This window comes from Camelus ferus, chromosome 4 (assembly GCF_009834535.1).
Source record: "Camelus ferus isolate YT-003-E chromosome 4, BCGSAC_Cfer_1.0, whole genome shotgun sequence".
Taxonomy (NCBI): Eukaryota; Metazoa; Chordata; class Mammalia; order Artiodactyla; family Camelidae; genus Camelus; species Camelus ferus.
In genome coordinates this window covers 73,415,297-73,440,646 of record NC_045699.1, presented here as the reverse complement: position 1 = coordinate 73,440,646, position 25,350 = coordinate 73,415,297, and the positions used below count along the sequence as shown (strand labels likewise).

General features: G+C 62.2%; 1 protein-coding gene across 4 annotated transcripts in view; it reads left to right on the top strand.

Moving 5' to 3' along the window:
* SARDH (sarcosine dehydrogenase) overlaps positions 1-25,275 on the top strand; it is a 65,373-nt gene extending 40,098 nt beyond the window's left edge. For all 4 annotated transcript variants that reach the window (XM_032478850.1, XM_032478852.1, XM_032478849.1 and 1 more), the window contains 5 exons: positions 3,282-3,375; positions 16,237-16,399; positions 16,965-17,133; positions 18,974-19,109; positions 21,460-25,275. In XM_032478850.1, coding sequence (XP_032334741.1) covers positions 3,282-3,375; positions 16,237-16,399; positions 16,965-17,133; positions 18,974-19,109; positions 21,460-21,585 — 688 coding nt within the window. In that variant the 3' untranslated portion in view covers positions 21,586-25,275. The remainder of the gene's footprint in view (positions 1-3,281; positions 3,376-16,236; positions 16,400-16,964; positions 17,134-18,973; positions 19,110-21,459) is intronic.
* The last annotated feature ends 75 nt before the right edge of the window (positions 25,276-25,350 follow it).

Genomic DNA, 25,350 nt, shown 5'->3' with positions numbered 1-25,350 from the left:
CTGGGGCCCGGGGCAGAACCACTTACTGGCCCCAAATGGAGCGTTATTGTCAGCTAAGTGCGCTCGTGACCCCAGAGAGGCCACTCCGGGTAGTGCTTTTCAGAGCACTAGGGTGCAGAAAGCCATCAGCGTGAGGAGCCTGAGCCTCACTGAGAATCGGCGTCCGAGGATTCGGGGCCACGAAAGGGCCAGCAGGTGTGTCTCCAGATGGTCGATACAGTCGAGGAAGCGCGTCTGCCATCTCCAAGTGGGCAGAGCCCACGGGGGCTCCACCTGCTACCTGGGCTGGGAACGATGCTCTACCCTGAGAGGTCACCTCTCCTCCCCCAGTACCTCCAACGACTAGGTCTACAGATGATCATTCACTCACTAATTCATTCTACAAGTACTTACTGAGCTGTGGTCCCAAGCACGGGGACTCAGGCCCCGGAAGGGCCCTGCCGGGCCCTGGGCTGGAGCTGTAGCTGGCTTTGCGTGTGCAGCTCTTTGCCCAGAGGCACGTGGCAGGCACGCAGTACACGCTTGCTGAAAGGATGAGCAGAATCACGGTTGGACTTCAGGCTTCTCGTGAAAACCAACATCTACCAAGGGGACTTTGGAGGAAATGAGGGACCAAGCCCTGGAGCTCTCTGAAGGGACAGTGTTTCAGGCAGCGGAAACAGCACACGCGAAACCCTGTGGCAGGAGGTGAAGCAGTGAGGCCGGGGCCGTAGGAGAGGAGCTCAGAGGGCAGCAGAGGCGAGAGCCTGCGGGCCCAGAGGCCGCTCCCCCTGGCGAGGAGACTGAGCAGAGGAGGCCGTCACTGGGCTTGGGCCTGAACGGGTCTTGACGCCGTGCTGGGGGCAGGAGGCCGGCAGGTGTGTGACGAAACTCAAGGGCCTCTGAATCCTCAGGGATTCAGAGGAGGGCATGATGAGCTGTGTCTGGGTGGTCAGTGGGTCCAGTGGAACGAAGACTGAGAACTGACCACTGGGTCTGGCAGCTCGGTGGCTCCTGTGGACTTGATGAGAGTCACCTGAGGGATGGCTGGGTGGGAACGTGCCGAGGAAGGACGGGAGGAGAAGAATGGGACGTGTGGAGAGGGGCAGAGGCCTCTGGCTGCAGATGGAGGGAGGGCAGTGAAGTAATGCAGGGACCGCACTCGCCCTGGCCTGGCCCGGAGGACGCGCCCGGTCCTGTGGGGGCGGGTCCGTTTCCCCCCCGGGGTGAATTCATCCCTGGGCTGATGGGGTGGCGGTCCAGGCTTCTCCAATCAAGGCCCAGCCTCGGAAGCCTCAGCTTCATTGCCACGGCGACCTTGGGAAGGGAGTGGGCTATTTTTGGTTTGGGGGAGGCAGGTGAGCAAGGGAGAGAGAGGGCGCCAGACAGACAGATCAAGGCGTGGCCCCCGGGGGGGACAGGCCAGGCTCTCCCAGCCTCATTATAAGCTGCCCCGGGAGGGCGGCGAGTGACGGCTGTCAGGGCAGGAAGACAAGCGCTCCTCTTCCTGGTAATTTCTTAACTTTCTCCTCCAAATTGTCCTCTCCTTTCAAAAATAACCCAAAGTTTCTCGTACGAATAATAATGTTACCAGCACGGCTGCTGAGGGCTCGGCTTTCTGAGTTGTCATGTGGGAAGCATTTCTCACAGTGCCTGGGCTGTGGGACAGGCTACATGACCTGCTGTGCGATGGAACTTTCTGGAAACATTCCATAACGCATGGTCCAGCACGGTAGCCAAAGAGCCGTGTGTGGCCGTTGAGCCCTTGAAATGTGGCTGCTGAGACAGAATTTTTTATTTTAGTTAACCTGAGCTCAAGAGGCCGCCCGTGGCCCTTGGGGACAACGCGGAAGTCAGGGGTCACTGTTACGAGTGTTAGTGCCGAGGCGTCTGGCATGTGCTTTCTAGCAGATTCCTCCTTTGCAAGGGCCCTGCGAGGTGGCCTCACTGTCCTCATGGAGCAGGGGTGGGGACCGAGCCTCGGTGGGGGTCGGGGGTGAGTCGAGGAGCTGGAGCTGAACCTGGTCTCTGACCGGGAGCCTGTGCCCTCCAGCGCCACCTGCTGCCCCCTGGGGGAGGGACAGCCTCCTGCACCCCGACCCGAGCTCAGCAGACCTGCCGGAGCTGGGGTACCCGGGGCTGCTGAGGCCACACTGGCCCTGGGCGGCAGCTCCAGCCTCCTTCCTACCCCCCCCCCCCGCAGCAGAGAAGACAGGGGAGCAGCCCTGGCCCCAGCCACCCAGGGCCGCAGAGAGGACGCGCATCTTAAAAACTGGGTATGGGTTCTCTGGGGGCCAGCACCACGTGGGTGCCGAGGGTGTTACATAAGGATCCTGGCACACTGCAGCGCGCTGGGCAGCTCGGGCCGGCGTGGGTGGGCGGCTCCCGGCACCGTGGGGGCGGGGATTACAGTCAGAAGCATTTCTGGGCACTTGCTGGGACCCCTGCGAGGCAGAAATGGGGGGGCTGCCTCCTGCCAACGGGGAGCCAGTCCTGTGGTACAAAGCCAGCCTGTTTTCAGTTGGTCCTGCTGACTGAGTGCCCTGTCTGTGACGGGCACGTCAGGATAGGGGCCCTGCTGGCGGGGAGCTCCTGGGTCGGTGGGGACAAGTACAACCAGTGTGAGAGGGACCCTGGCGGGAGACGTGTTAGGACTGCAGGGCCCAGACGAGGGGCACCTGACCCCGACTCAGGGAGTCAGCGAGGGCTGCTTGTAGGAGGTGACAGCTGAGCCAAGACCTGTAGGATAGCAAACGGTCACGCAGGGACATGGGAATCTGGCGGGAATGTGGAGGGTGCAAGAGTGAACTAAGGCCTGGAGGGAGACAAAGGGAGGCGCCCAGGAAGTGAAGGTGTCCATGGACACCGAGAGGTTTCGGGTAACCTGTCAAGCACGGGGACCAGACTCTATGCCAGGCTCGGTGGGGCCCGGGAGCGGAGGGGAGCAGCCCCTGCCCTCGGGGGCCTGTGGCTTGGAGGGTGTTAGACGGTTAGAGAGCTGCCCTAGGTCATCGAGAAAGGAGAGCCTGCGAGAGCTCACCTCTGAGCCTGGTCTCTGCCCAGGGCTCGACTGCTCCTGCCACTGTTCCCGCTGAAGGTGCTTTATCTGGCTGGATTTTTGGTGCATCTCCTTCTCGGTGTGCTTTTGGCAGTGTGTTTGTTGTTGGTCTAGCCCGTGAGGACAGGACTTGTCCTGCTCACAGCTGTATCCCCAGTGCCTCCCCTGCCCAGGGCACGCACCCAGGAGTGCTCGGCAAGTGTTTGTTGACTGACTGACTGATTGACTCTGTTCTTGCTCACAGCCGGGCCATTCTCCAAGAAGTGCTTGATGCAGATCTGAGCAACGAGGCCTTCCCTTTCTCTACCCACAAGCTGGTGAGAGCCGCCGGGCAGCTGGTAGGTCCCAGCGGGCCGCTGTGCCCTGGGCTGCGGGTGGCAGCAGTGGGTTGCAGGTGGCAGCAGTGTGCTGTCAGGGAACAAACCGGGGCTGGGACTTCAGAGCCTGTGCCCTCCCTGGTCCTTGGTTCCCTACTGTGAAGTGAGGACCAGATGGTCCGGCCTACTGGCTGTTGGGGTCTCAGAGGAGGAATAGGGGTCAAAGTCAGGCATCTCCTGTGCCCCGTGGGTGCCTGGCACACGCTGGGGGACTCCGTCCCAAGCTTCTGCCAGGGGAGGTGGCCTTGGCCGGGCCACCTGGACAGCCGCCCAGTGTCCTGTCCTCGGAGGCCCGGGGCACACCCTCCCAGATCAGGGTATTTCCTGTGCCTCCGTGGAGATGACAAGGTGGGGCCAGCCAGCAATTAAGCGGCTCCAGCCGCCTGCGCGTCCCCTGAGGAGACAGCTGGTCTTTCCGGAGTGTTTCCTCCCGCCCCCACGCTGTGGGAGTGGGGAGGGGCTGCTGGGGCGCACCCCCGGGCGCCGGGAGCTCCCCCGCCCGTCTCCCACTCCAGAAAGGCCAGGTCCCTGGACCGGAAGCCTCTGAGACTGGACTGCGTCAGGGTCTAGCGGACCTCGCGTCCTCAGTGCCCCTGGGGCCAGGGTTCCGGGTCCAGCTCTGGGTCAGCACAGCCTGTTCCTGGGCCTCGCTGTCCTTTTTGGAAAAGAAGGATCACGATCTCCACCTTGCCTTCCCGAGGCCGAGGTGAGGAGCAGACGGGGAAAGTAACAGCCGCTGCCAGTGGGGGCTCGCGAGGCGCCAGGCACGGTTCCGAGCACGAGACTCACGTGGCCCGTCCCGCTCGATCCTCGCGGCAGCGTGGACGCGGCCGTCCCAGGGCTCAGCAGCCTCAGCACAGCCGGCGCTTTGGAATGGATGTGTGTGTTGGGGGCCGTCCTGGGCATCGCACGGTGTTGAGTACCATCCGCGGCCGGCACCCACACGATGCCAGGAGCACCCCCAGAGGTGACAGCCAGAAACCACCGGGGCAGAGCTGCCAGAGAGAGGTTCTGCGATTACCCTGGTCACAGGTGTGCGGTCTCGCTGGTGGCCGCCACGGCCAGGTGCACTGAGCGGGGCCCTACCTCAGCTCTTGATGTAGGAAGCCCCCAGGATGATGTTACCCCGAACGGAGCTCAGAGAGGTTGGATGGACCTCCCAGGGGCCACCCAGAGAATGAATCATAAAAAGCACACGAATACCTGTCAATAACAGACGCGGCCTTCAGGGGGAGGTGACTGGACAGACAGCCGGATTCAGGGGCACCTCCCCCCCTTACTTCCTTCTTGTTCATCTGGGGGGTTTTGGGGGGCAAGTGCTAAGGGCCGTCAGTGGGGAGCACGGCCCTGGCCTGCAGAGCGGCTGGAGGTGGGAGGAGTCTGGGTCCTGCTAGCAAGTAAGCACTGTTTGGATGACATCAGGGAGGAGGCTGCCAGGAGGACCAGATAAAGGCACCTCAGCAGCGCCGAGGAGCGCCGGCCGGCGGCTCCGCTCTGCCTCTGCTCTCCGGAGGCTGCGCTGGGTGGGCAGGAAGCTGGGGCTGTCTCTGTCTAGCTCGCTTCCTGCCTCCTTGGTGCAGAGCTGCCTGCCGAGACCAGAGAGGGTGTGCGTTTTGAGAGAATGGCACAGCTCCACCCCAGGCCACAGAGGCACCCAGCCTGCCCAGACGGCAGCTCGGGCCCTCTCGGCCCCCGTGGGCTCCAAGCAGCGTCCAGCCCTGTCCGGGGCTCGGTTCCGGCTTGTGAAGTGGGAGGGGAGCTGGGAGCTTGGCGAAGGCCCAGCCTGTGTGTGGTTCAGGGGTTTGTGTGGGAGAGGACCAGGTGGGACACACTTCCCCTCCCAGCCTAGGGCCGCTCCAACGAGGCACCTGGGACTTGTTCTTGGACAATGGGCTCCAGCTGCCTCCCCACCCCTGGGGCTGGCCCTTCCTGGCCCTGGCTGCCGCCCCAGGCCTGGCCCACGGCTGTCTGGCCGCACCTTGGCCTAAGGGGCCTGGGAGCTGGGCTGGGCCGGGCCTCGGGCGACTGGAAGCAGAGGCCAGGCTCCTGGATGAACCCTGCCTGGGATGACAGGCACAAGGTTGCGGGGGGCCATGGGGTGCCTGGGCCGGAGGAAGGGGGTGCAGGACCCATGCAGGCTGCTTTTCTTCACTGCCTTCCCCGGAACCGGCTTACGGCTTCTGTCAAAAGCACTTGATTGTGAGTGAAAGCTCATGGCGGCTTCCAACCACAGCACCCGCGCGCGGGGCCTGGGTGCAGACCTCGCCTCTAGCTCGACCCCTTGGACCGGACACGACCTCTCTGAGCCTTCCCTTCCTCGCCTCTAGCACGGCTTGGGGCTGGGGGGTCGGCAAGCAGAGTCCACAGGTGCCGCATAAAGCTCGCCCCGCACAGGGTCTGGCTGAAGAGTGGACGGGCACCAGCGTTGCCCTGGGAGTACTGGGAGTGTTCGTAAAATGAGAACGAGTAAATGCAAACCCTGGTGATTCCACCGGAGAGACAGCTGTGGTTAACGGTGTATTTCCTCCCGGCCGCTTCCCCTAATCTCTCCCTAGGAAGTTTAAGCCAGAAGCAGGACTGTCTCGTGCGCAGTTTGCACACGCTGCTTGGTTCTCTTACGACGTTGTAGTGATGGTTTCTTGTTCCTCGAAATGTTGTCTGAGAACCGCTTTGAGGGCGGGCGCCTCCCTCTCCCCACTCTGTAAGTAGGGCATTTGATTGGGCCATTTCTTCTCCTCAGAGTCTCCCTGGGGTGGGGTTCCCGTGATGTGGGCCTTCCAGGACTCTGATTATTGACCTGTGACACGTTTCTCACAGCCAGGACCCAGGGGCAGAGGTGTCCCAGGCACACGGCCCCAGCCTCCCGGCCACGCAGCGGTCATCGGGTGTTTCCGGTCTCCTCCCCGTGCCCAGTGCTGGCCGAGCCCAGGGGGAGGGTGGGGAGGGGGGAGCACAGAGCTTTCCAGGCCCCTCAGCTCATATTCAGCCAGTTTGGGTCCCCAGCCGAGCTCTAGCACTCCATCCGAAGCTGACGGATCTGTTCCCAGTGCTGAGCCCCCAGCCCCCTGAGAATGAATTCCAGACATGTTGGCTGGGGGCCCACCAGGCTGGGGGCTCTGGGACGGAAGACGCAGGCCCTGCCCTCCATGGGCTCACAGCCTGGGTGCGGGGGCTGGGGGGAGGAGGCTGCGGCCACAGCCCAGCCTGCGCTGGGGCGAGGCCCTGGGTGGTGGGAGGGAGCCACTCCCAGGGAGCTGGCCTGGGCGTGAGGAGGGTCCCGGGAACACGTTTGCAGGAGGAGGAACTGAGTCCTGCCTCGACCACACCTTCTGCTGAGGGCCTGTGGGCTGGGCTCTGGCTCCTTGATGTCACAGCTTTTGCTGACCTCACAGTGGCCCAGGCCGCAAGTTCCCAGGTGGTCCAAGCCTGGGGCACAAAGGCTTCCCATCCACCGGCCATCAGGAGGGGTGGGGGAGTCTGCTGTCGGCCAGACTGCTGCCCTGGGAGCTGGGGCTGACCGCTGCCCTGGCCCCCACCCAAGGTGGCCTCACAGGCAGGCGTGGAGGTGGGAGCCGGGTCAGCAAGGATCTGGGCGTTTTGGAGCAGAACCCCCAACCCTCAACAGAGCTGGGGGCCAGCAATCCCTCTGTGGGGCCACCTCTCTGGGCCTCAGTTTCCTGATCTGTAGCACAAGGTCTAGACTGTGTCCAGAGCCCCTCCTGGGCCGTCCTGTGGGTCTGTCCAGACATCCTGAGCTCTCTCTGGGCCCGGGCGAGCTTCAGACTCTCCTAAGTAACATGAGCATGTGCTGACACAACCCCACTAACGTGGGAGGCGCGGGGGCCAAGTCTCTGTGGGAGATGGTGGAGTGCCAGCCACCCAGACGCGGGGCAGGAGAGTGCATGCCGAGTCGGTGGCATGACCTCCCGGTCGCGAAGCTCGGGACGTTGCGGGTCAGAGCCCAGAACCACAGACCCTGCCCGAGGGTGGGTGAGCAGGACTCTCCGCTGCCCCGGTGACCCACGCTCACAGCAAGCCGCGGGTGGGCGCCCCTGGCTGAACCGAGCCCTGTTTTGCAATAATCCTGAGATGCTTGGATGAGCCCCAGGCTTCCACAGCCTCGCATTCCTACAGGAGGAACAGGGGGCGGGAGTCGTCCCGTTGGCGGCCAGCTGACCAGATGTCCGTGCCTCCCACTGCTGGCCTCGAGGCCGGCGAGGCTCCCGGGGGAGACGGTGTCCCGGAGCCTCGGCCGAAGCGGCAGGTGCTGGGCTGGGAGCCCATCGTCAGGCAAGGTGATAAATTGGCTTTCTTCTCAGAATTATTTTCGGGCCAGAAGGAAATTGAGTTTCTTATCCCGACGGCGTGGGTCCTTGCCATGGCACCGTTAGGGACCGATTCGTGAGGATGGAACGTCTCCCACCTGCACGCGTCACACAGACAGAGGCCCCGGCAGCGGGAGGCCCAGGCCTTCCCGGGGCCTGCGTTGGCCAGCTGGGTTTTAGCTGTCACCTAAAGAGTGTCTTGCACAACCTGTGCAAGTTGCCTCGGCCCCAGAGAGCCGGGGGCGGGGTGTGGCCGAGAACGACGTGGTGGCCAAGGCCACTCCTCAGGGTGTCCCGTCGGGGGCAGTGACATCTTCTTGCCGAGAAAGTGTGAGGAGAGGGTGTGGCTGGAATGAGGTTGGGTGCCTCTGAGGGACCCCGGGGAGTGTGCTTCAGAGATTCTGGAAGCTCCTCCAGGGAAGACCCTGCCCTTTCTCTGCAGGGGGTGCCTCTGCTGTCGTCTCTGGGTGCCGATGGGGTCTTTCTGGGGGTGGCCCATGGCGTTTATCAGCAGCTTGGAATCTGTGGCTTTTTTTGATCCTCAGAGAGGGCCAAGTCTGTAAAGTGTGGTTCGAGCATCACACCTTTTATTCTTATTCTTGGAAGATTGATATCAAATCACCATCCCCACCACCACTGTCACCACCATCCCCCACCATCCCCACGACCATCCCTACCATCAACTTCACCATCACCAACATCATCATCACCAACCGCTACCATCACCACTGTCTTTACTACCACTATACCTCCATCACCTTCACCGCCACTGTCACCAGACCCACCTTCACCAGAATGCCCAGCACCACTGTACGCTGGCTTTCTGGAGCAGACTGCTAGGAGAGATTGCACACCCCCATAGCAGAATCTTTGTGGAACCAAGGGTGTCTTGGGATGTCCAGCGGATTTGAAAAATGAAGATCCTTCAAACCTACTGCCAACTTGCTTCTTCCCTCTCCTGTGGGTTTAGGACCCCAGGCCCCTGCAGAGGGCTGCACGTGCTCTGATCCCTGCCCACCCCCCGCCTCCCAGGCCCCTGCAATCCTCACTTATTTAAGGGGCGACTGAGTTTGGAGGATGCACCTGGTGTGTCAGGGTGCTGTTGCACAACCAGACGTCCTGGAATGTGTGAAACCACAACCAGCTAATGTGACCGGAGGTGGCTGGACATGCTGGACGCGGTGGACTGTCTCTGGGCTCATCTGCTCAAGCCCTCCTGTGATGTTTGCCCAGAGGGGCGACTCCAGGCTTGTTCTGATGACGCAGGTGGCCAGAGCATCCCACAGGAGGGCCATGGACTCTCCTGTCCTGGGGACCCAAGCCGGGGTGGGGACCCAGCACCTCCCTAATCCTGGTCCTCCCCACGGGAAGCTCGCAGGAAGTTCAGTGAAGCACCAGGCATGGAACCAAGCCCCCAGATCCGTTTAGCTGAGACCTGAGCATATTTCCATCCTCCAGAATATTCAGCTGAGTCAGTCTAGGGCAGGGCGTGAGCGCCTTAGCTGTTGAAGCCCTGCTCTGACTTACTAGCAGTGAGGCCTCCAAGCCTGTTGGAAAGCACTCGTGCCAGCTCTGGGAGCCGATGGCTGAATCTGTAGGAAAACCAGCGAGGCGCTTAAATCACTGGAAACTTGCCGTCAGCTGCGGCAGGAGTATTTACACCGCAGGCAGTGGTGGGCCCCCGCCCTCCCCAAAAGCTGAATGTCCAACATCTCCTAGGACATCACTGGGCCTCGGGCAAGTGGCTCGACCTCCCTGAGCCCCAGGTTCCTCATCTGTGAAACCCGTGTGGCCGCGTCCCCCGCCTCGTGGAGTGGCAAGCACCCTGCCCGGGGCTCTCGGGTGACAGTTCTGATGAGTGCGCCCACGAGCCCCAGGAGGGACGTAATGCCGTCGTCCGGGATTTGCCGGTGCAGACTCAGAGGGACGTCAGTTGCTAGGGATGCAGCGTTTGTGACTCAGCTTAAGCCTAGTCTGTTTGCGGCACCCAAGCCGCGCTCACAGCCACTGTGGCCCCTGCTGTGGTGGCTGGCTGGCCCTCACCTGCCCTGTGTCAGGTGTGAGCACCAGGAGGGCTGGGCGCCATGCCGGGGCCCCTGTGGGATGTCTGAGCATGGGCTAGAAGCTTCACCTTGCCCGGTTTGGCAGGTGGCCCAATGCAGAACAACAGACATCACTGACCACCCACTGTGGGCGGGGCTGAGGGCTCCGAGCATCTTGTGACTCCTGTTTTGGGTTCTGACCTGTCCTCACAGGGCAGATAAGCCTTAAGCCTGCTGCAGCCGGGGCTGATGGGCCACTGGGCAGCCTGAGGGCAGGGGGAGTCCTCCCACACCTCGCCCTGCTGGCCCTCTCCGTCGCCACCCTAGTGCCCTGAACGAAACAGGTGACAGGCAGAGGGGAGAACCCTCTTACCCTTGAGGACCTTCCAGCATCCCGCAGAACTTCCCACTGGGTGCCACTGATCCTGTCAGAGGGGTCTGAAGCCCAGAACCTTCCAAAAGGAGAGGGTCCTTGAGCCAGTTCAGAATGGAGAAGACCCATGTAGCAGTGATGAGCTTCAGCCACGTGTCTGGGGCCTGACGGGGCTGCCTCCCCGCCTCGGTTTGATCTCTTCTCACCAAGGGTCCTGTATGGTCTCCCTTCCACAGTCCAGGAGCCTGAGCCTCCCAGGGACCCAACTGACAGGTGGCTCCTACCGGCATTCGGAGCAATTCCCTCCTCTCCAGGCCAGCTGGCCAGAACCACACTGGCCACTGCAAAGATGGGCCCTGGCCAACCCTGCTGATTCCTTCGCCGTCACCCCAGCTGGGCCAAGCAGAAAAGGACACCCCACCGCCAGCAGGGTCCACACTGAGTGGCTGCCCCACAAGAGGCCCCGTTTATTGGCAGAGCTGACTGTCTGCTGGTAACAGAGTGCTCGCTGCCGGGCATGTGCACCACCAGACCCCAGCCTGCTCCAGGCTCGGGGGGCTTGGTCCCGAAGCACCATTTCCAGGCAGGACGCAGAGGGGCACACGCCACCCAACCCCGCCTCAGTCTCCCCGCTCCTGGGGCCGCCCCCACCTGGCTGAGGGTCTGCTCTGGTTTCGCCCTGGCTCTGCGTCTCAGGTGGAGGTGGGGCGTGCGTACCAGGCGCCAGGTGCTCTGTTCTCACTCTTTTTGCTGAAGTACAACCTCAACAAAGTTTTTCATGAAGAATTTTGAGTGACAAGCTCTGTGTCTTTATCTGAAAAATCTGCATTTCACCCTAGCTCTTAAGGGATGTGGGTTTCTAGGCTGACTTATGTTCAAAGCTCTGTGCTTCCAAGATACTATTCTCTGTTGAATAGCATCGTCACCAGTAAGCCGTCCAGAGTCCGTCCAGTGAGCTTTGCAGGTAACCTCCGTCTCCCTCTCTCTCTGTCTCTGTCTCTCTCCCTGTCTCTGTCTCTCTCCCTGCCCCCTCCCTCTTCCTCTCCGATGTCTACACTTATCCCGGCGTTTTCTGGGCAGGAATTTGTTTTTGTTTATCCTGCTTGGTGCTCAGTGTGCTTCTGCAGTCCAAGGGCTCATGGCCGGCCACCTTCCATTCTGGAAATATTTCCACCGTTATCTTTTCAAGGACCGTCTTTCCCCTCTTCTCTCTAGAACCTCCTTCTTCCACTTCTGTGGACACGACGCGGGGCTTCCCGGCCAGGCCTCCTGTCCTCTCCTTCCCTGTAAGTGGTCCCGTGTTTGAGCCACTGCCTCTCCCCTTCGCTCCTGGTACCCAGGACATGGAGACAGCATGAGTCCCTGAGCGCCTCTGGCTGTAGGGGCCGTGTGTGGAGAAAAGCGTGTTTCATTTTGACCACCTTAACCATGCTTTTAGCGTAAGTTTACTAGTGCTAAGTACACGCACCGGGCAGTCATCGCGCAAAACTGAGACTCCACGTTCGCTGAGCAGCAACCTCCGTTCCCCTCCCCCAGCTCTGTGACCGCCGTTCCCCTTTCTGTCCCGGTGAATCCCGTGCCTCGTACAAGTGGAGTCACGCAGGGCTTGTCTTCATGTGACGGGCGTGCTCCACTCTGCCTTGTGTCCTCAGTGTTCAGCCACGTTGTAGCAGGTGTCAGAGTCTCCTACCCCTGCATGACTGGATAACACGCCGTTGTGTGGATGGAGCAGACTTTGCTGATCCACCACCCACTGCTGGGCTCTTGGGTTGCTTCTCCCTCTTGGCTGCTGTCAGTAATGCTGCTGTGGACACGGGTGTGCAAATTTCTGCTCGAGACGGTGCCTCCAGTTCTTTTGGATACGTACCCAGAAATGGGCCTGCTGGACATATGGTAGTTTTATTTTTAATTTTTCAAGGAATCACCATACTGTTTTTCCTAACAGTTGCACCATTTTACATTCCCACCAACTGTGCCCAAGTGTTCTAATTCCTTCACATTCTCGCCAACACTGATTATTTTCTGCTTTTTAAAAAAAGTAGTAGCCACGCTAATGGTTATGAGGTCATATCTCCTGGTGGTTTTGACTGACCTTCCTCGGATGATCAGTGGTGTTGACCATCTTTTCACGTGCTTGTCGGCCACGTGTATATTATCTTTGGGGAGCTGTCCCCTCAGGTCCTTGATTCATTTCTCTTTTTTGTACATACGTTTATGTTTTGAAGTACGGTCAGTTTACAGCGTTGCGTCAGCTGCTGGTGTGCAGCGCAGTGCTTCAGTCATGCTCAGTTCATTTCTTAACCAGGTTGTCTTGCTTTTGTCGAGTGGCAGCCGTTCTTTGTATGTTCCGGACGTGAACCCTTTATCAGATCTGTGATTCGTAAGCGCCCCTCCCGCCCCCTGGGTAGCCTTTCCCCTGCCGGCTGTGCCCTCCACGCACACAGGTCTTTACGCTTGCCCTCGCCCCCCTTGGCTGCTTTTGCTTCTTGTGGCCTGTGCCTCCAGTGTCACCCTGGAGAAATCATCGCCAAGTCCAGTGTCCCGGGCTCTCCTCCATGTTCTCTCCTGGGGGTCACACAGTCTTGGTCGCACAGGTAGGTCTCGGTCCATTTCGAGTTAATGTTTGCACGTGGCGTCGGGTAAGGTCCAGCGTGCCCATCACTAGTTGTTGAGGAGACTGTCCTTTCCCCCCGGGACAGTCGTGGCTCCCTCGCCGAACCTCCCTGGGCCACTTACATGAGGGTGAGTCTCTGAATCTCTTTTCTTTTCTATTAGTTCGTTTGTCTAATTTATAGCAGTGCCACACTGTTTTGATTATGGTAGCTTCACAATATCAGAAAGTGTGAGTCCTCCAGCCTTGTTCTTTTCCAAGATTGTCTGGCTAATGGGGGTTCCTTGAGATTGTGTGACTGTTAAGATGAATTTTTCTATTTCTGCCAAAAATGCCTTTGGGTTTTGACAGGGGCTGTGCTGGGTCTGCAGATGGCTTGGGTCCTGTTGATAGCTTGGCGGTATTTGGTCTTCCAGGCCAGGAACACGGGATGTCTTTCCATTTGCTTGCGTCTTTGGTCTCCGTCCGCAGTGGTCTGTATACTCAGCGTGCAAGTCTGTCACCTCCCAGTGTAGGTTTATTCCTAAGTATTTTGTTCTTTCTGATGTGATTGTAAATGGCATTTTTTTCTAATTTCCTTCTCAGACCGCTCATTGTTAGAGTGTAGAGAGGTAGCTGCGTTTCTGTGTGTGGACTTTGTTTCCGGCAACCTCGCTGACTTTATTTGTTCTAGCAGGGTGGGGGGGGGCGGTCTTTGGGGTCAGAAAAGCCTTTAAACAAAACCTGGTTTAAAGTCCTTCCTGACAGGCTTCTGCGATCCTGTGGCTCCGCCCAATTCTTGTGGTTCCCATAGCAACATGCGGCTGTGTTTTGCAGGGGCTTGGCCTCCATTTGGGGCTTTTGAAAGTCTATCCAAGCCCCCATTTCCTGGCAGGTGATTGTGTACCAGGAACCAGCTTCCCACGAACCCGATGCTCACAAGCACCGGCCTCAGCCCATTCATCAGGCGGGAGCACTGAGGCTTAGGAGGGCCGACCCTGTAGGTCTGGGTGACCCCAGGCCCGTGTTCCAGACGTCCTCATTCCTGGCCTTTCTCCTCAGTACGTGTCCTCTCAGAAGAAACAAGGGGTCTCCCAACGCCGCTCCTTCAGTGGAGGAAAACGCAAGATGTCTGGAGAACCAGTGATGCTGGCAACTTAGAAAGGCACCTAGAAATCCCCAAACTGTCTCCCAACTTTACTGGGAAGCAGAGGTCCGTCCACCCGCACCTGCTTCCTTGCTTTATCCAGGAGGTCTGCTCAGCCCCTCTGTGTGCCGGGCCTGCGCACGGGGGTACGTGGAAGAGGGGACCAGCAGCCCCCCGGCCTCGCTGGGCTCCTGGGAGCCGGGCGGGGGCCTGGGGCAGCTCCATCCCACCGTGAACTCACCCAAAGGCCCGACTGAACGGGGGCGTGTGTCTGACAAGACCCGCAGTCCCGGACCGTTAATGGGTGAGCTTTCAAAATGACTTTTCCCTGTTCAAAAGGAGATTGGCGTCGAGCCCCCGCTCCTCCGTGGGCTGCCTAAAGTTAAGCCCCACTGCCAAGGCAGCTTTGTCAGGGCCTGGGGCTGGCGCCAGGGAAGCAGGGCCCTGTCAGTGGTACACTTCCTGTGTCAATTTTGAGTTTTTTGAGAGGCCGGGCAAATGTCAACTCGGAGCACATTTGTGCTGTTTCAAAAGCTTGCAGGATCCAGCCCCGCGGCAGCAACGTGATTAAAGCGTCAGATTTACAAGGAGCTGGGTCTGTGGACGGGAGGGCGGCCCCCGCGCTCCTTCTGCCCGGATAGCATCCCGGCGGGAGACGCTCGGGGCAGCCCTTTTGGCTCCGAGCAGTAATGGGCTCCGCTCGCCCGTCTCCGTGAGCTCTGACTTGCTGCAGTCCCCCGTCCCTTTGGTGAGCCGGACGGTCCCCGGGCTGAGCGCTTGGGCCTCACGCAGGGGACACCGTGGGTCCAAGGACTTACCTGAAGGCCGGTTGTTGGGGTGTGCGTGACATGCCGCCAGACCACTGTGCAGGAAAGTCACGCCGGCGGGCCAGACGTCGCCCACGCCGCTCGCGCCTCCCCGTGGCTCCTGGCCCAGGACACCGGTGTGAGGGGCACACGCACCCCGGGGCCAGCTGCCCCCGTCAGAGCCGCGTGTGCTCAGGCCGGGCGGGGCGTCTCCGGAGCTCTGTTTCTGCGTCGACCCCTGCATGTTTTTGTAGTGGTCCCCACCACCGAGGAGGGGTTGGGTGAAGACGTGTACATAGGAACTTAGCCTGAGGACACTCCAGGAGCAGCAGGTCGCTTTCGTGGGGCTGTGGGGCCCGTGGTCCCTCTCCTGGCCTGTTGGACCCAGCTCTGGGCAGGGACTTTCACGGTCAAATATCCACAGTCGACACAAAGCCCCTCCAGCCCCACCTGCTGCCTCTCTCCCCTACTCCCCCGCCCCAGCCCCCCACACCTGCCCCAGCTCTGTGCCTTCGCACCTGCCCTTCCCCCTGCCTGGAAGGCCCGTCTTGCAGCGGCAGACTCTGCTCAAGACTCCTGCCCGGTCCCTCCAGGTGCGCTCCTTCCTCCCTGGTGCGTGCCCAGCCGGGGTGTGGTTGCCCCGCAGCTGACTTGAGCTTCGGCCGAGCCCTTCTAAGACTCGAGACCTGGGGGGCAGAGGCTGTGCCTGTCTTCAGATCCCAGCACTCGGCCGGCCGGCCGAGGCCCACCAGGCTCAGGGCGATCAGAGCACTCACCCGGTGCCCTGCTGCTCCCTTCTCGAACCTGCCAAGTGCAGCCCTGGCGACTAGTGAGCTGTGGTGCTGACTCCCCACCCCAGAGCCTCCTAAGACAAAGCCGGGCTCCCGCCCCGTTCCTAGACAAGGAGATTGAGGCCAAAGGGAGGCACAGAGCCCGTCCCAAGGTCCCTGCAGTGATTAAATTGTGGGAGGTCTCCGCGTTCCCACCCGGCCCTGTGAGTGGACCTGGGAGACAAGGTCTTTGCGGATGTGGTTAAGGCCAGGATCTCGAGATGAGCTCATCCTGGGTCGGGGTGGCGTCTCAATCCAATGGGAAGTATCCTGATGAGAGAGACGTGGACACAGAGGAGGGTGGCCTCCAGGAGCTGGAAGAGGCGGGAGAGACCCTCCCCTGGAGCCACAGAGGGAGCAAGGTCCTGTGACACCTTGACTTTGGACTTCGGGCCTCCAGAACTGGGAGAGAGCACACTTCTTAAACCCCCTGCTTTGCGGTCCTCAGTTACGGGGTCACTTAGGAGGTCTGAGGCCTGGGAACCAAGTGTGCACTTCCCCCCACTCCCAGCACCTGCACCCCTTCCTCTTGTCCAGAGCGCTCCTGAGCGCTCTCCTTGGGAGAGCCCATTTCTTGGTGGCCACTGGCCTGGGCCCAGAGCCAGCTAATAACGGTGCCGGTAGGAAGTGTCCCCCAAAAAGTGGCAGCCGGGCCTCCACCCGACCGTCTGACCTCAGTTCGTGTCTGAACCACGGCTTGTCCTCCTAGGTCCGGGCCATGAGGCTGTCCTTCGTCGGGGAGCTGGGCTGGGAGCTGCATGTCCCGAGGCTGTCCTGCCTGCCCGTGTACCGGGCTGTGATGGCAGCGGGGGCCAAGCACGGCCTCGTCAACGCCGGGTACCGGGCCATCGACTCCCTGAGCATCGAGAAGGGTGTGTGCAGGGTCTGGGTGGCACGGCGGGCTGGAGGCAGAGGGGCCGCTACCTCCCACGTCCATCCCCTGCGCCTCCTTGCCCGCTGTGTTCCCGTCCCCCCTGACTTTGGCAGTTTCCCCAGACCCCCTTCACTGCCCGTGAGCTGGGTCCTCCACGCAGGCCCAGGGATGGTGCTGGGATCTCTGACACTGGCAGCTGGGGCGGGGCTCTGCCCAGCCAGGTGGGACCAGAGCAGGATTTGGATTCAGCACCGAAGGTCGTTTCCTGGAGAGAAGTGAGGAGCATTAGAGCAGGGGCCCTCAGTGCTGCCCGGCCCTTAACAAGCCCTCCTCAGTGCCCCCGGCCTGATGGCACAGACGTGCGATGCTGATGGGCGCGGGCTGGCCCAGGGCGCTCACCCAGGGGACTTCCTGCAGTCCGGGAGGACCCCGCCCCGGGTTGCCCAAGTCGCTGAGTTTCTAGGGTGGGGAGGTGGGCTGGGGTGGGTGTCCACATGTGTCTCTGAGGGGCTTGTCCCCTGCCTCTTCTGGGCAGTGACCCTGTGGTCTCCCCACTGCCCCAGGGTACCGACACTGGCACGCTGACCTGCGGCCCGACGACAGCCCCCTGGAGGCGGGCTTGGCCTTCACCTGCAAGCTGAAGTCCACCATCCCCTTCCTGGGGCGCGAGGCCCTGGAGAGGCAGCAGGCCGAGGGCCTCCGCCGGCGTCTGGTGTGCTTCACCGTGGACGAGTGAGTACCGGGCCCGGGTCCATCCGGAAGTGACCGCTGCAGTCAAGCAGGTGCTTCTGGGCTCCTCCTCTGAAGCCTGGTGGGACTCCCCCGAGGCCGGGCACCCTCTCCTGGAACTCACACCACAGGCCCGTAACAGAGGAGGAGACTGCGACCCGAGAGGCAGAGCAGGGCCAAGCCAGGCCTGGCTCCAGAGCTGAAGCTGCAGACCCAGATCCCTCCAGGGCCAGGCAGGGTGCGAAACCGGGTCAGGGTCCAGCGTGGGTCAGTAAGGGGTGGGGAGAGCGGTTCTCCTCACATGCAGGTGTTAAGAGAGAAAGGTGCTGCCAGGCCCAGCCAGCCTCCTGCCGGTTAGGGCATCCCCATAGCCTGGGAGGGGGGGCCAGGCTGAGGCCACCAGCCCCACTTATAGATGGAGACCACGGGGGCCCAGGCACGTGGCAGAGGTGGCAGAAGAGCCCCACGTGGGGGCCTGATGCCCTCCCTCCCAGCTGAGGGCGGCTTTGAGCACAGCACTGTTATGTCCTCGGGGCCGAGCCCATGGTGTCCCCCGGGTGCCTGGATCCCACCTGGCCGAGCCACCATGGCACCAGAGGATGTAGACGGTGTGAGCTGGAGTCTGAATAGCAGCCGTCTCCAGGGCGGCGGGCGTCCCCGAGCTTTGTTGATTTGGAGCTGACAGCCAGCCACAAATGGTGCCACTTCTCCCCAGTTTGGAGCCTTCCAAGGAAGTGTTGCGAGGGACGGGGGGGCCAGCAGAGAGTGAGCAGGGCTGGGGTTGGTCGCCGCCCACGGCCGCACCCCGGCCCTGTCAGGCTGCCGCGCCGCCTGGCTGCTTGGCCATCTCCCGGGGAGCAGCTCAGCTCTGGTTTGGGGAGCAGACCGAGCAGGCGTCCTCGGAGCCCTTCTGCCGCCTGGCCCTTCAGGAAGCACCTGCAGCCTCGGATGGCCCGGGCCACAGGCAGCTCCCCCCTCAGGTGTTCCCTGCAGAGCTGCAGAACCCTCCCCAGACCCAGGAGAGACCCGGCCAGGACGACGGCTGGGGAATCACGGAGAATCCCACTGCCCTGCTCTGGGGCCCTGGGCCCCGCAGGGGCCTCCCTGGGGCTGTTTCCTCGCGTGGAGACGGCACTCCAGCGGGACTGGGGCGAGACCGAAGGAGACAAGAATGTGTTTACAAAACCTTCCATCCACCCTCATCCGCTGGACCAGGGGCGCCCAGACCGTTTCACTCCAGGTCACTGAACCAGGAGGCACCTGGCACCTTGTCCAGACTCCTTCCCCCAGTGTGGGATTCACGCAGAGCCAGTCACCGCAGCCAGCCCGGCCGCGTGCAGCTCCCCGCCGGGCACAGCCCCGTCACGGCCCCTGGGGGACCCAGCAGTCCCCCCGGCGTGGTGCTCGGGAGGGCAAGTTTGCCAGGAGCTGCGCCAGAGCGCTCCCAGCTCACTGATTGTAGTTTAGTCTCTTCTTTGTTTTCTGTTTTGAATTTTTAATATTTTTACAGCGAGCATCGATACCTTGCACGTAGTAAAGAAAAGCACTTTTAATAAATTATGCATCAGGCCATCAGAAAAGAAAAGCTGAACAGAGTGAAACGAGTCGCGAGACAGCGTTTTGGACCATTCAGAAGTCAGACAGGAAAGAAGTCTCGGGCGGGCGTCTTCCAGCTCCGTGGGGCCTGACTCGCCTGCGTCCCCAGGCTCCTGGCAGAGCAGCCCTGCAGGGTGGGGCCCGTGGTCCTGGGTGCGGTGCCTTTCTCCGCGGCCAGCCCGAAGCGCAGGTGTTCCCCTTGGGTGGGGGCGGCTCTGGGGCCCCAGCCGTCTGTTGCTTCTTCTAGGAAAGTGCCCATGTTTGGCCTGGAGGCCATCTGGAGGGACGGCCAGGTGGTGGGCCACGTCCGGAGGGCCGATTTCGGGTTCACCGTCGGCAAGACCCTGGCCTACGGCTACATCAGGGACCCCAGCGGTGGGCCGGTGAGTCCCGCTCCCCAGCCCTGCCCCGGGGTCCTCTCCGGCTCCACACCAGCACCCCTGCCCCTGGGCCTGGGTGTGCTGGGCATGGGGGGAGCCCAGAGACGTGACTGACAGATGGCGCTGTGTCTCCAGGCAGAGTCGGCAGCGGTTTCTGTGTTTTCTTTCTGACTCTGGGAGCTCTAGGCTTCTCCTGGTCAGAAGGAGGCTCTGGGCAGGGCCTGACACTCTCTGCTCCCTGGAGTTGGAGACCCCATGTTCATGGAAATAGCCGTGTGTGCATATATCAGGGTACACGCACGTACACACGTGTGTGCGCGTACGTGTGCACGTGCATACAGACGTGCACACAACACGTGCACACAGACAAGTTTTGGGAAATTGGCAATGAGACAGAAGGGGCAGCATGTTCTGCATGGAGAAAATCTAAACATTTTGCCCAAGTGACCATTTATAAAACCAAATAATCCCCCACTGAGCACAGATGCCTCCCTCCACACTGGCAGGGCAGTGAGGGCTGAGAAGGGCCCTTGAGGACCTCCTGGGCTCTGAGCCCCGGGAACTGTGTGGAGCCCATGCCAGGCGAGCTGGTCACGAGGGCACCCCGTGGTGGGCTGGGTGGTGTGACGTTGAGGGGCTCACTGTCGTTACTAGCACCTTGCTTCTGTGGAGTCCGCCCCCAGCCCCGTGCCAGCTCAGAAGCAGGCCGCCAGAGGCTCGGACCAGCAGGCCCGGGATGACTGCCCCGCTGGGCCTGGCTCTGGAGCCGTCCAGCCTCAGCCTCTGACGGTCTCAGGGCTGCAGCTCCCCCGCCCCCCACCGACTTCAGACCAGAGGACGCACTGGAGCGAAGTAGGGAGGATGAGGCAGGCAGGAAGGAGTAGGACAGCCCTGGCAGAGGTGCAGGGGATAGGCCGGGCCTGATGTGTGGACCCGGGGGGAAGGGAGCCCATCCCAGACCTCAGGCCAGGCTGCGTGCTGCAGGGGGAGGCTGCATCCCACATGGACTGGGAGGCTCGGGGCACAGGCTCAGCCTAGGGACTCTGCTCTTGACTGGCCCGGTGACCTTGCATGAAAGTGTCTCTCTGAGCCTCAGTTTCCTCATCTGTAAAATGGGGATAGATTCCTACCTGCCCCACAGGGCGGTTGTCCAGATCTCTGCTCTGAGTGGGGACTTAGTAAGTGTGATGAAGGGGTTGCCATGGCTGGTGGGACATCTGGCTGTGACAAAGAACCTTCTCTGACACCCCGGATGCAGAGCCCTGCATCCCAGCTGAAGCTCTGTCGGAGAGTGGGTGCAATATTACTTGCTTTTCTGCGCGGCCAGGATGGGTTCATGCTTGCTGTGACCGAGGAAGGAGCGCTTGCACGCTGTGCGGACAGGTGGCCCGGAACTTAGGTTTGACCAGTGCAGGCCAGGGCCGCCCGGGCTGGTTGGGGAGAGGGACTGTGTCTGCTCCTCCCACGTCCACCATCAGGGATGTTCCGAGTGTTCACACCATGGAAATGGGCACACAGGCAAACAATACAATCAGGACTCGCCCAGCACCCCCCCACCCCGCCTCCCGTGAGAGCTGGTGGTTAAACACTTACTGGATAACCAAGCCTCTCCGTAGGCCGGGAAGACTGCCCCTTGAAAGGAAAGGCTCTGGGGGTGGGAGCAGGATCTGGGGCCTCGGGTGTTTACTAGTGAGGGCCGTGTGCCAGCTCTGGGCTGCCACGCTGGGCTGTCTGAAGGCACCGGTGGGCTCTGCCTCCTGCCTCCGGGCGCGGGGGAGGGGGGGGGACGGCGCGGGGCGGGCGGCGCGGAGCGCTGAGCCCGGCCAGTGCGCACTGGAGCCCAGAGCCTGGGCTAGAAGCCACTTATTCCGTCGCTGCAGTCACATGGAAAGCCTCCCAGGTTTGGCTTTTGTTTTTCCATCCCATCCTGAGTTGCCAAGGGGGGTTCTCTAACTCCCAGAGGGTGCCCTGGGGACTCCCTCCTTGAGGCGGGGCCCTGGGTGTAGTCGCTGCATCGGGAGAACGGGACCCCTCGGTGGAGCCGACCTGTGGTCCCTGCCCGCTGTTGCCGCGTGCCCAGGGTGCGCTTGCGTTCCTGGTCCCCACCGTTTCCCACGAATCTGCAGTTACGCGTGGAGGTGTGCCGCCCTGTGGGAGAAGCCCCACCGGCTGCCAGACCTCGGCTCGCAGGACCCCAGTTCAGGGACACGGGGTCACGGCATCTACCCACTCAGGGCAGGTGTTCTGTTCAGGAAAGGCCCTGGGGCTTGCCCGTCCCCGTCCCCAGAGGCAGGCCGTGTGAGCCCAGTGTCAGCGTGGCGAGTGGCCCATGGACCTCTTTTTCTGCAATCAGGTCTCGCTGGACTTCGTGAAGAGTGGGGACTACGCCCTGGAGAGGATGGGGGTGACCTACCCTGCCCAGGCTCACCTGAAGTCTCCCTTCGACCCCGACAGCAGGAGACTGAAGGGGATCTACTGACAGGCTGGCCAGCGGGCAGGGCCTTGCTGATCAGGGGGCCAGCGTCCTGCCACCCCGTCCCGTGTGGCCTGCCCCCACAGGCCCGCGCCGCCCTGGGCCCCAGGACCTGGACCCCAGCCAGAATCTGGGTCCCCCTGCCCTCAGCTGAGGCCTGCTAACCACCCCCCCACAGATGCAGACAAGGAGGGAGGGAAGAGGACCCAGAAGGCCCCTTCTGTGGTCACTGACCAGAGGGCGGTCGCAGTCCACCCCACCCCCAAACCAGCCCGGATGCCTTGGGCTCGGGACCACGCGTGGAGCCGCATGCGCTTCTGGGAAGGTGCTTAGTAAACACCGAACGAGGCGGGAGTCAGAGCAAGGAGGTGCGGGACTTCCCAACGTGCCCCGCTCCCGAGCAGCGGGGTGTGTCTGGAGTTGGGGCCGCGTGGGGATTGACTAGTACTGTCTGCCGGGGCGCAGCAGGGGCAGCGGAGAGCGCGGCGCCCACAGTCCAGGCTGGCGGGACGGTCTGCTTCCCAGATGCTGGGAGGGGCTGGGAATCCAGAAAGCAGCCCTTCCTGCCTGACACCGCAGCCCTTCACACGGGAAAGCCCCCTGAGTGTTCCCAGCCTGAGATCAGCGCAGGAGGGGGCAGGGGGCTCTCAGTTGGGCCCTGCCCTCGCCTGGGCAGAAGCTCCCTCTCCTGCCCTGGCCTCCCCGGAGCCCCCCTCGCTGGGTCTGGAGAGGGAGGCAGGCTGCTGGGTAAGAAGCGGCGTGATCCTCCTGGCCAGGGCACGGCTCCGGTCCTCGTCTCCCTGCTCTCCCGCGGCCCCGGGGAGGGACCCACGGAGGGCCTTGGGGGCTCCCCGCCCCCTTCTCGGGGCCTTCGGGCTCTCATCTGTGCATCGAGAGGAGCCCTGCCTCCCTGCCGGGGATGGTGCCCGGCCCAGGGCCCAGGCAGCCCCAGCAAAGCTGCCCCGCATGGCCGTGCCCCGTGGGGAGCAGCGGCGGCAGACACCCAGTCACCCGAGGGAAGGCCTGTGGTAACTGGGGCGTGGGTGGTCCCCGGCGGGCCCGGGCTGCTCTCAGGTGCCCCACACCGCGCAGCCCCGATGTGGACCGGGCCAGAACAGGCCAGGCTAATAACGTCAAGGCCACGGGAGGTCGTTTGGGCTTCAGCTGGGCTTTGGAAAGTTCATTTGGGCCCCTCGCCAGACCACGGGCTGGGGGGTAGGGTCCTCTGTCTTTCGCCTCCTCGGGCAGAGGAATGCCTGCAGGGCCCTGCTGACGGGCGGGCCTGGGTCCTGCACGGGAGGGCCTGGGAGATGCCGAGGGGGACCCATGAGGCCCCAGGAGGGGAGGGCAGCCGGCTCCCCAGGTGGCCTGGCCTGCTTCCCCTGGTCCTCGCACATGTCCAATCCACCGCCATCCTTGTGGGAGGCACAGGACGAGGCGGGGTCGGACTCAGGTTCCACCCGACTCCATCCTGGGGGCTGAGCTCAGAAACAGAAACGTCCACACTCATTCTCCCTGTTTGTGTTTGTTCCTTTGCGGGGGAGGTGAAAAAGGGCACTGGGTCACCGACGTGAGCTCGGTGCTCATGAGCTGTCCTCCCCCACGGCCCCCGTCCCACCTGCTTCACCTGCAGCTGCAGGGAGGTCCGGGCCACAGCCTGGTCGCTTAGGGCTGAGCCACGTCACCCTCCCCTTGAGCCAGTGACCGCAGGTGGGCCCGTCCTTACCCTGATCCGGACACACCTGCTGCATCTATTTTGGAAAGTTTTTCTGGACAGAATGAGCACCCTGACCCTCACCGTGGCTCTGAATACTGCCTGTGGGAATTCTGGGCAAGCTGGGCCAAGCTGGGCTGGACACCCAGACAGGGGAGAAGGGCCTCCACCCTCCCCGGTCTCTCAGACTCAGCCTGCGTGAGGCTCTAGCAGTCCCTGGAGCTGAGCCTCCTGCAGGGGGGTCGGGGACGGGGAGCAGGCCCCTTCTTGTCCAACCCTCTCGGTACCTCCTGTCCGTCAGCCTGAGCTCTCAGGGACCATGTGAGCCCCAGGTCCCTGCAACCAGCAAGGCATTTGCATCAGAGCCGCTGGCGGCCAGGCCCTGGTCTTTGCGTGGTAGGCGGGGAGGAGCCTAGCCGGCAGGGACGAGGTACCCCTCTCCCCAGTGAGGACCAAGGGCCCTGGCAGTGGAATCCCCAGCTGACTCTCAGTTCCCTCAATTCCCAGATGCCACACACTCACAGAGCTGGCGTGGGGCCCACCTCCCTCCAGAATAGCTGGTAAGAGTGGTGACAAAATCACTTGGCAGAGAGGCGCTAAGAGTTAAGTGATTGTGGACAGTGAGCCCGTCACGTGCTAAGGTCCTGGGGTGGGCCTGACCTGCCACATGACCTGGCAGTGTCTTACTCACTGGGGCTTCAACCACCCCATCCACAAAGAGGAGAAGGGGCACTTGGGCTGCTTCACTCTTGGGGACACTTCCAGTGGAGCGACTGCCTGCCGAGGACCCTCCCTGCCCCCACAGAAGCATCACTCAGCCTGGATAAGGCCTTTGTGCTTACCCTCCCCCCTCACCGAACTGTGCACAGAGAGGCCAGAGGGCTTCCCTAGGGCGGCCAGCTCGGTCTTACCCATATCACTGTTGGAGAGGCAGTTGCAGACCCATCTGGCTGGGGGGCACACAGAGGTGAGCCTGGAGGGCCCAGCAGGCAGCAGCCCTGGGCCCTGGCATGGCCCCCACTCCCCTGAGGGTCCTCTCCCAGTGCCTGAGCAGGGGGCGACAGGGCATCCTTTGGGCCATGGGGAGGAGCGGGGGCCGTGGCCTGGAAGGGCCTGGCAGAGCACGGCCACAGAGCTGTCGCCAGGGGGCCTGCACCTGGGACGGCACCCGGGGAGCTCGTGGCAGAGCGGGGAGGCCTCAGAACACTCCCAGCGTGAGCGGGTTCCCATCCTGCCTTCGTTCTGTCTCAGCTTTGTTCTTCCATCTCCCCAGTTTAAAGGCTCATTGCCGAAGGCCCCGGCTGCCAGCAGGCTAACCCCCAAGCACCAGCCCTAGGGCTCAGCGGGCCAGGCCGGCAGGTGGGGCTCGCCGGCCTGGGGGTGACGCCCCTCGGCTGCCCCCACCCGGCTCCCTGGGCCGCTCCTCCCCCACGGGCCCTCCAGGCGTCTCCTAGCAACTGCCTCCGTGGGCCCTAAATAACTGCCTCCTCTCGCCTCCTCCCCCCTCCACCTCCTCCTCTCGCCTCCAGAAAAGCAGGCGCCTGCGATGCGGACGGGGCAGCATCCAAGTCCAGGGCAAAGCCTTGGCTTCTGACTGGGGAGGGGACAGGGGACATAGGTCCCCACACAGGGGCGAGCACCTCCTGGGCCCATGACGTCAGCACAGAGGGTTCCAGCCTAGAATCTTCCCCTGAAGGCTCCCAGGTCCCTCTTAGGAATCTGCCACAGAAACAGAGGTTTCTGGCCTGGGGTTTGTGGGACACAGTGAGCTGCCTTCCATCCAAGAGCCTCCTGAGAATGCAGGGAAAGGTGGAGCATGTGCGTGGTGGTGGTGGGGGGGGGGGGCGGGGAGACGCGAGAGACAGCAGAAAATAGAACCGTGTGTGTCCCAGGGAGACCGTCCGCTTTTTCAGCACATTGTGGAAGGGCCGGAAGGGGACCAAACGGGTGTTTGGCAATAATGACACTGTTTTTCGCTGCAATGGAGCAGAGAGAAGTGAGTGCCCCCAGCAGCGCCTGGGCTCAGTTCCTCCATCTGCACCAGAGGATGAGCGGGC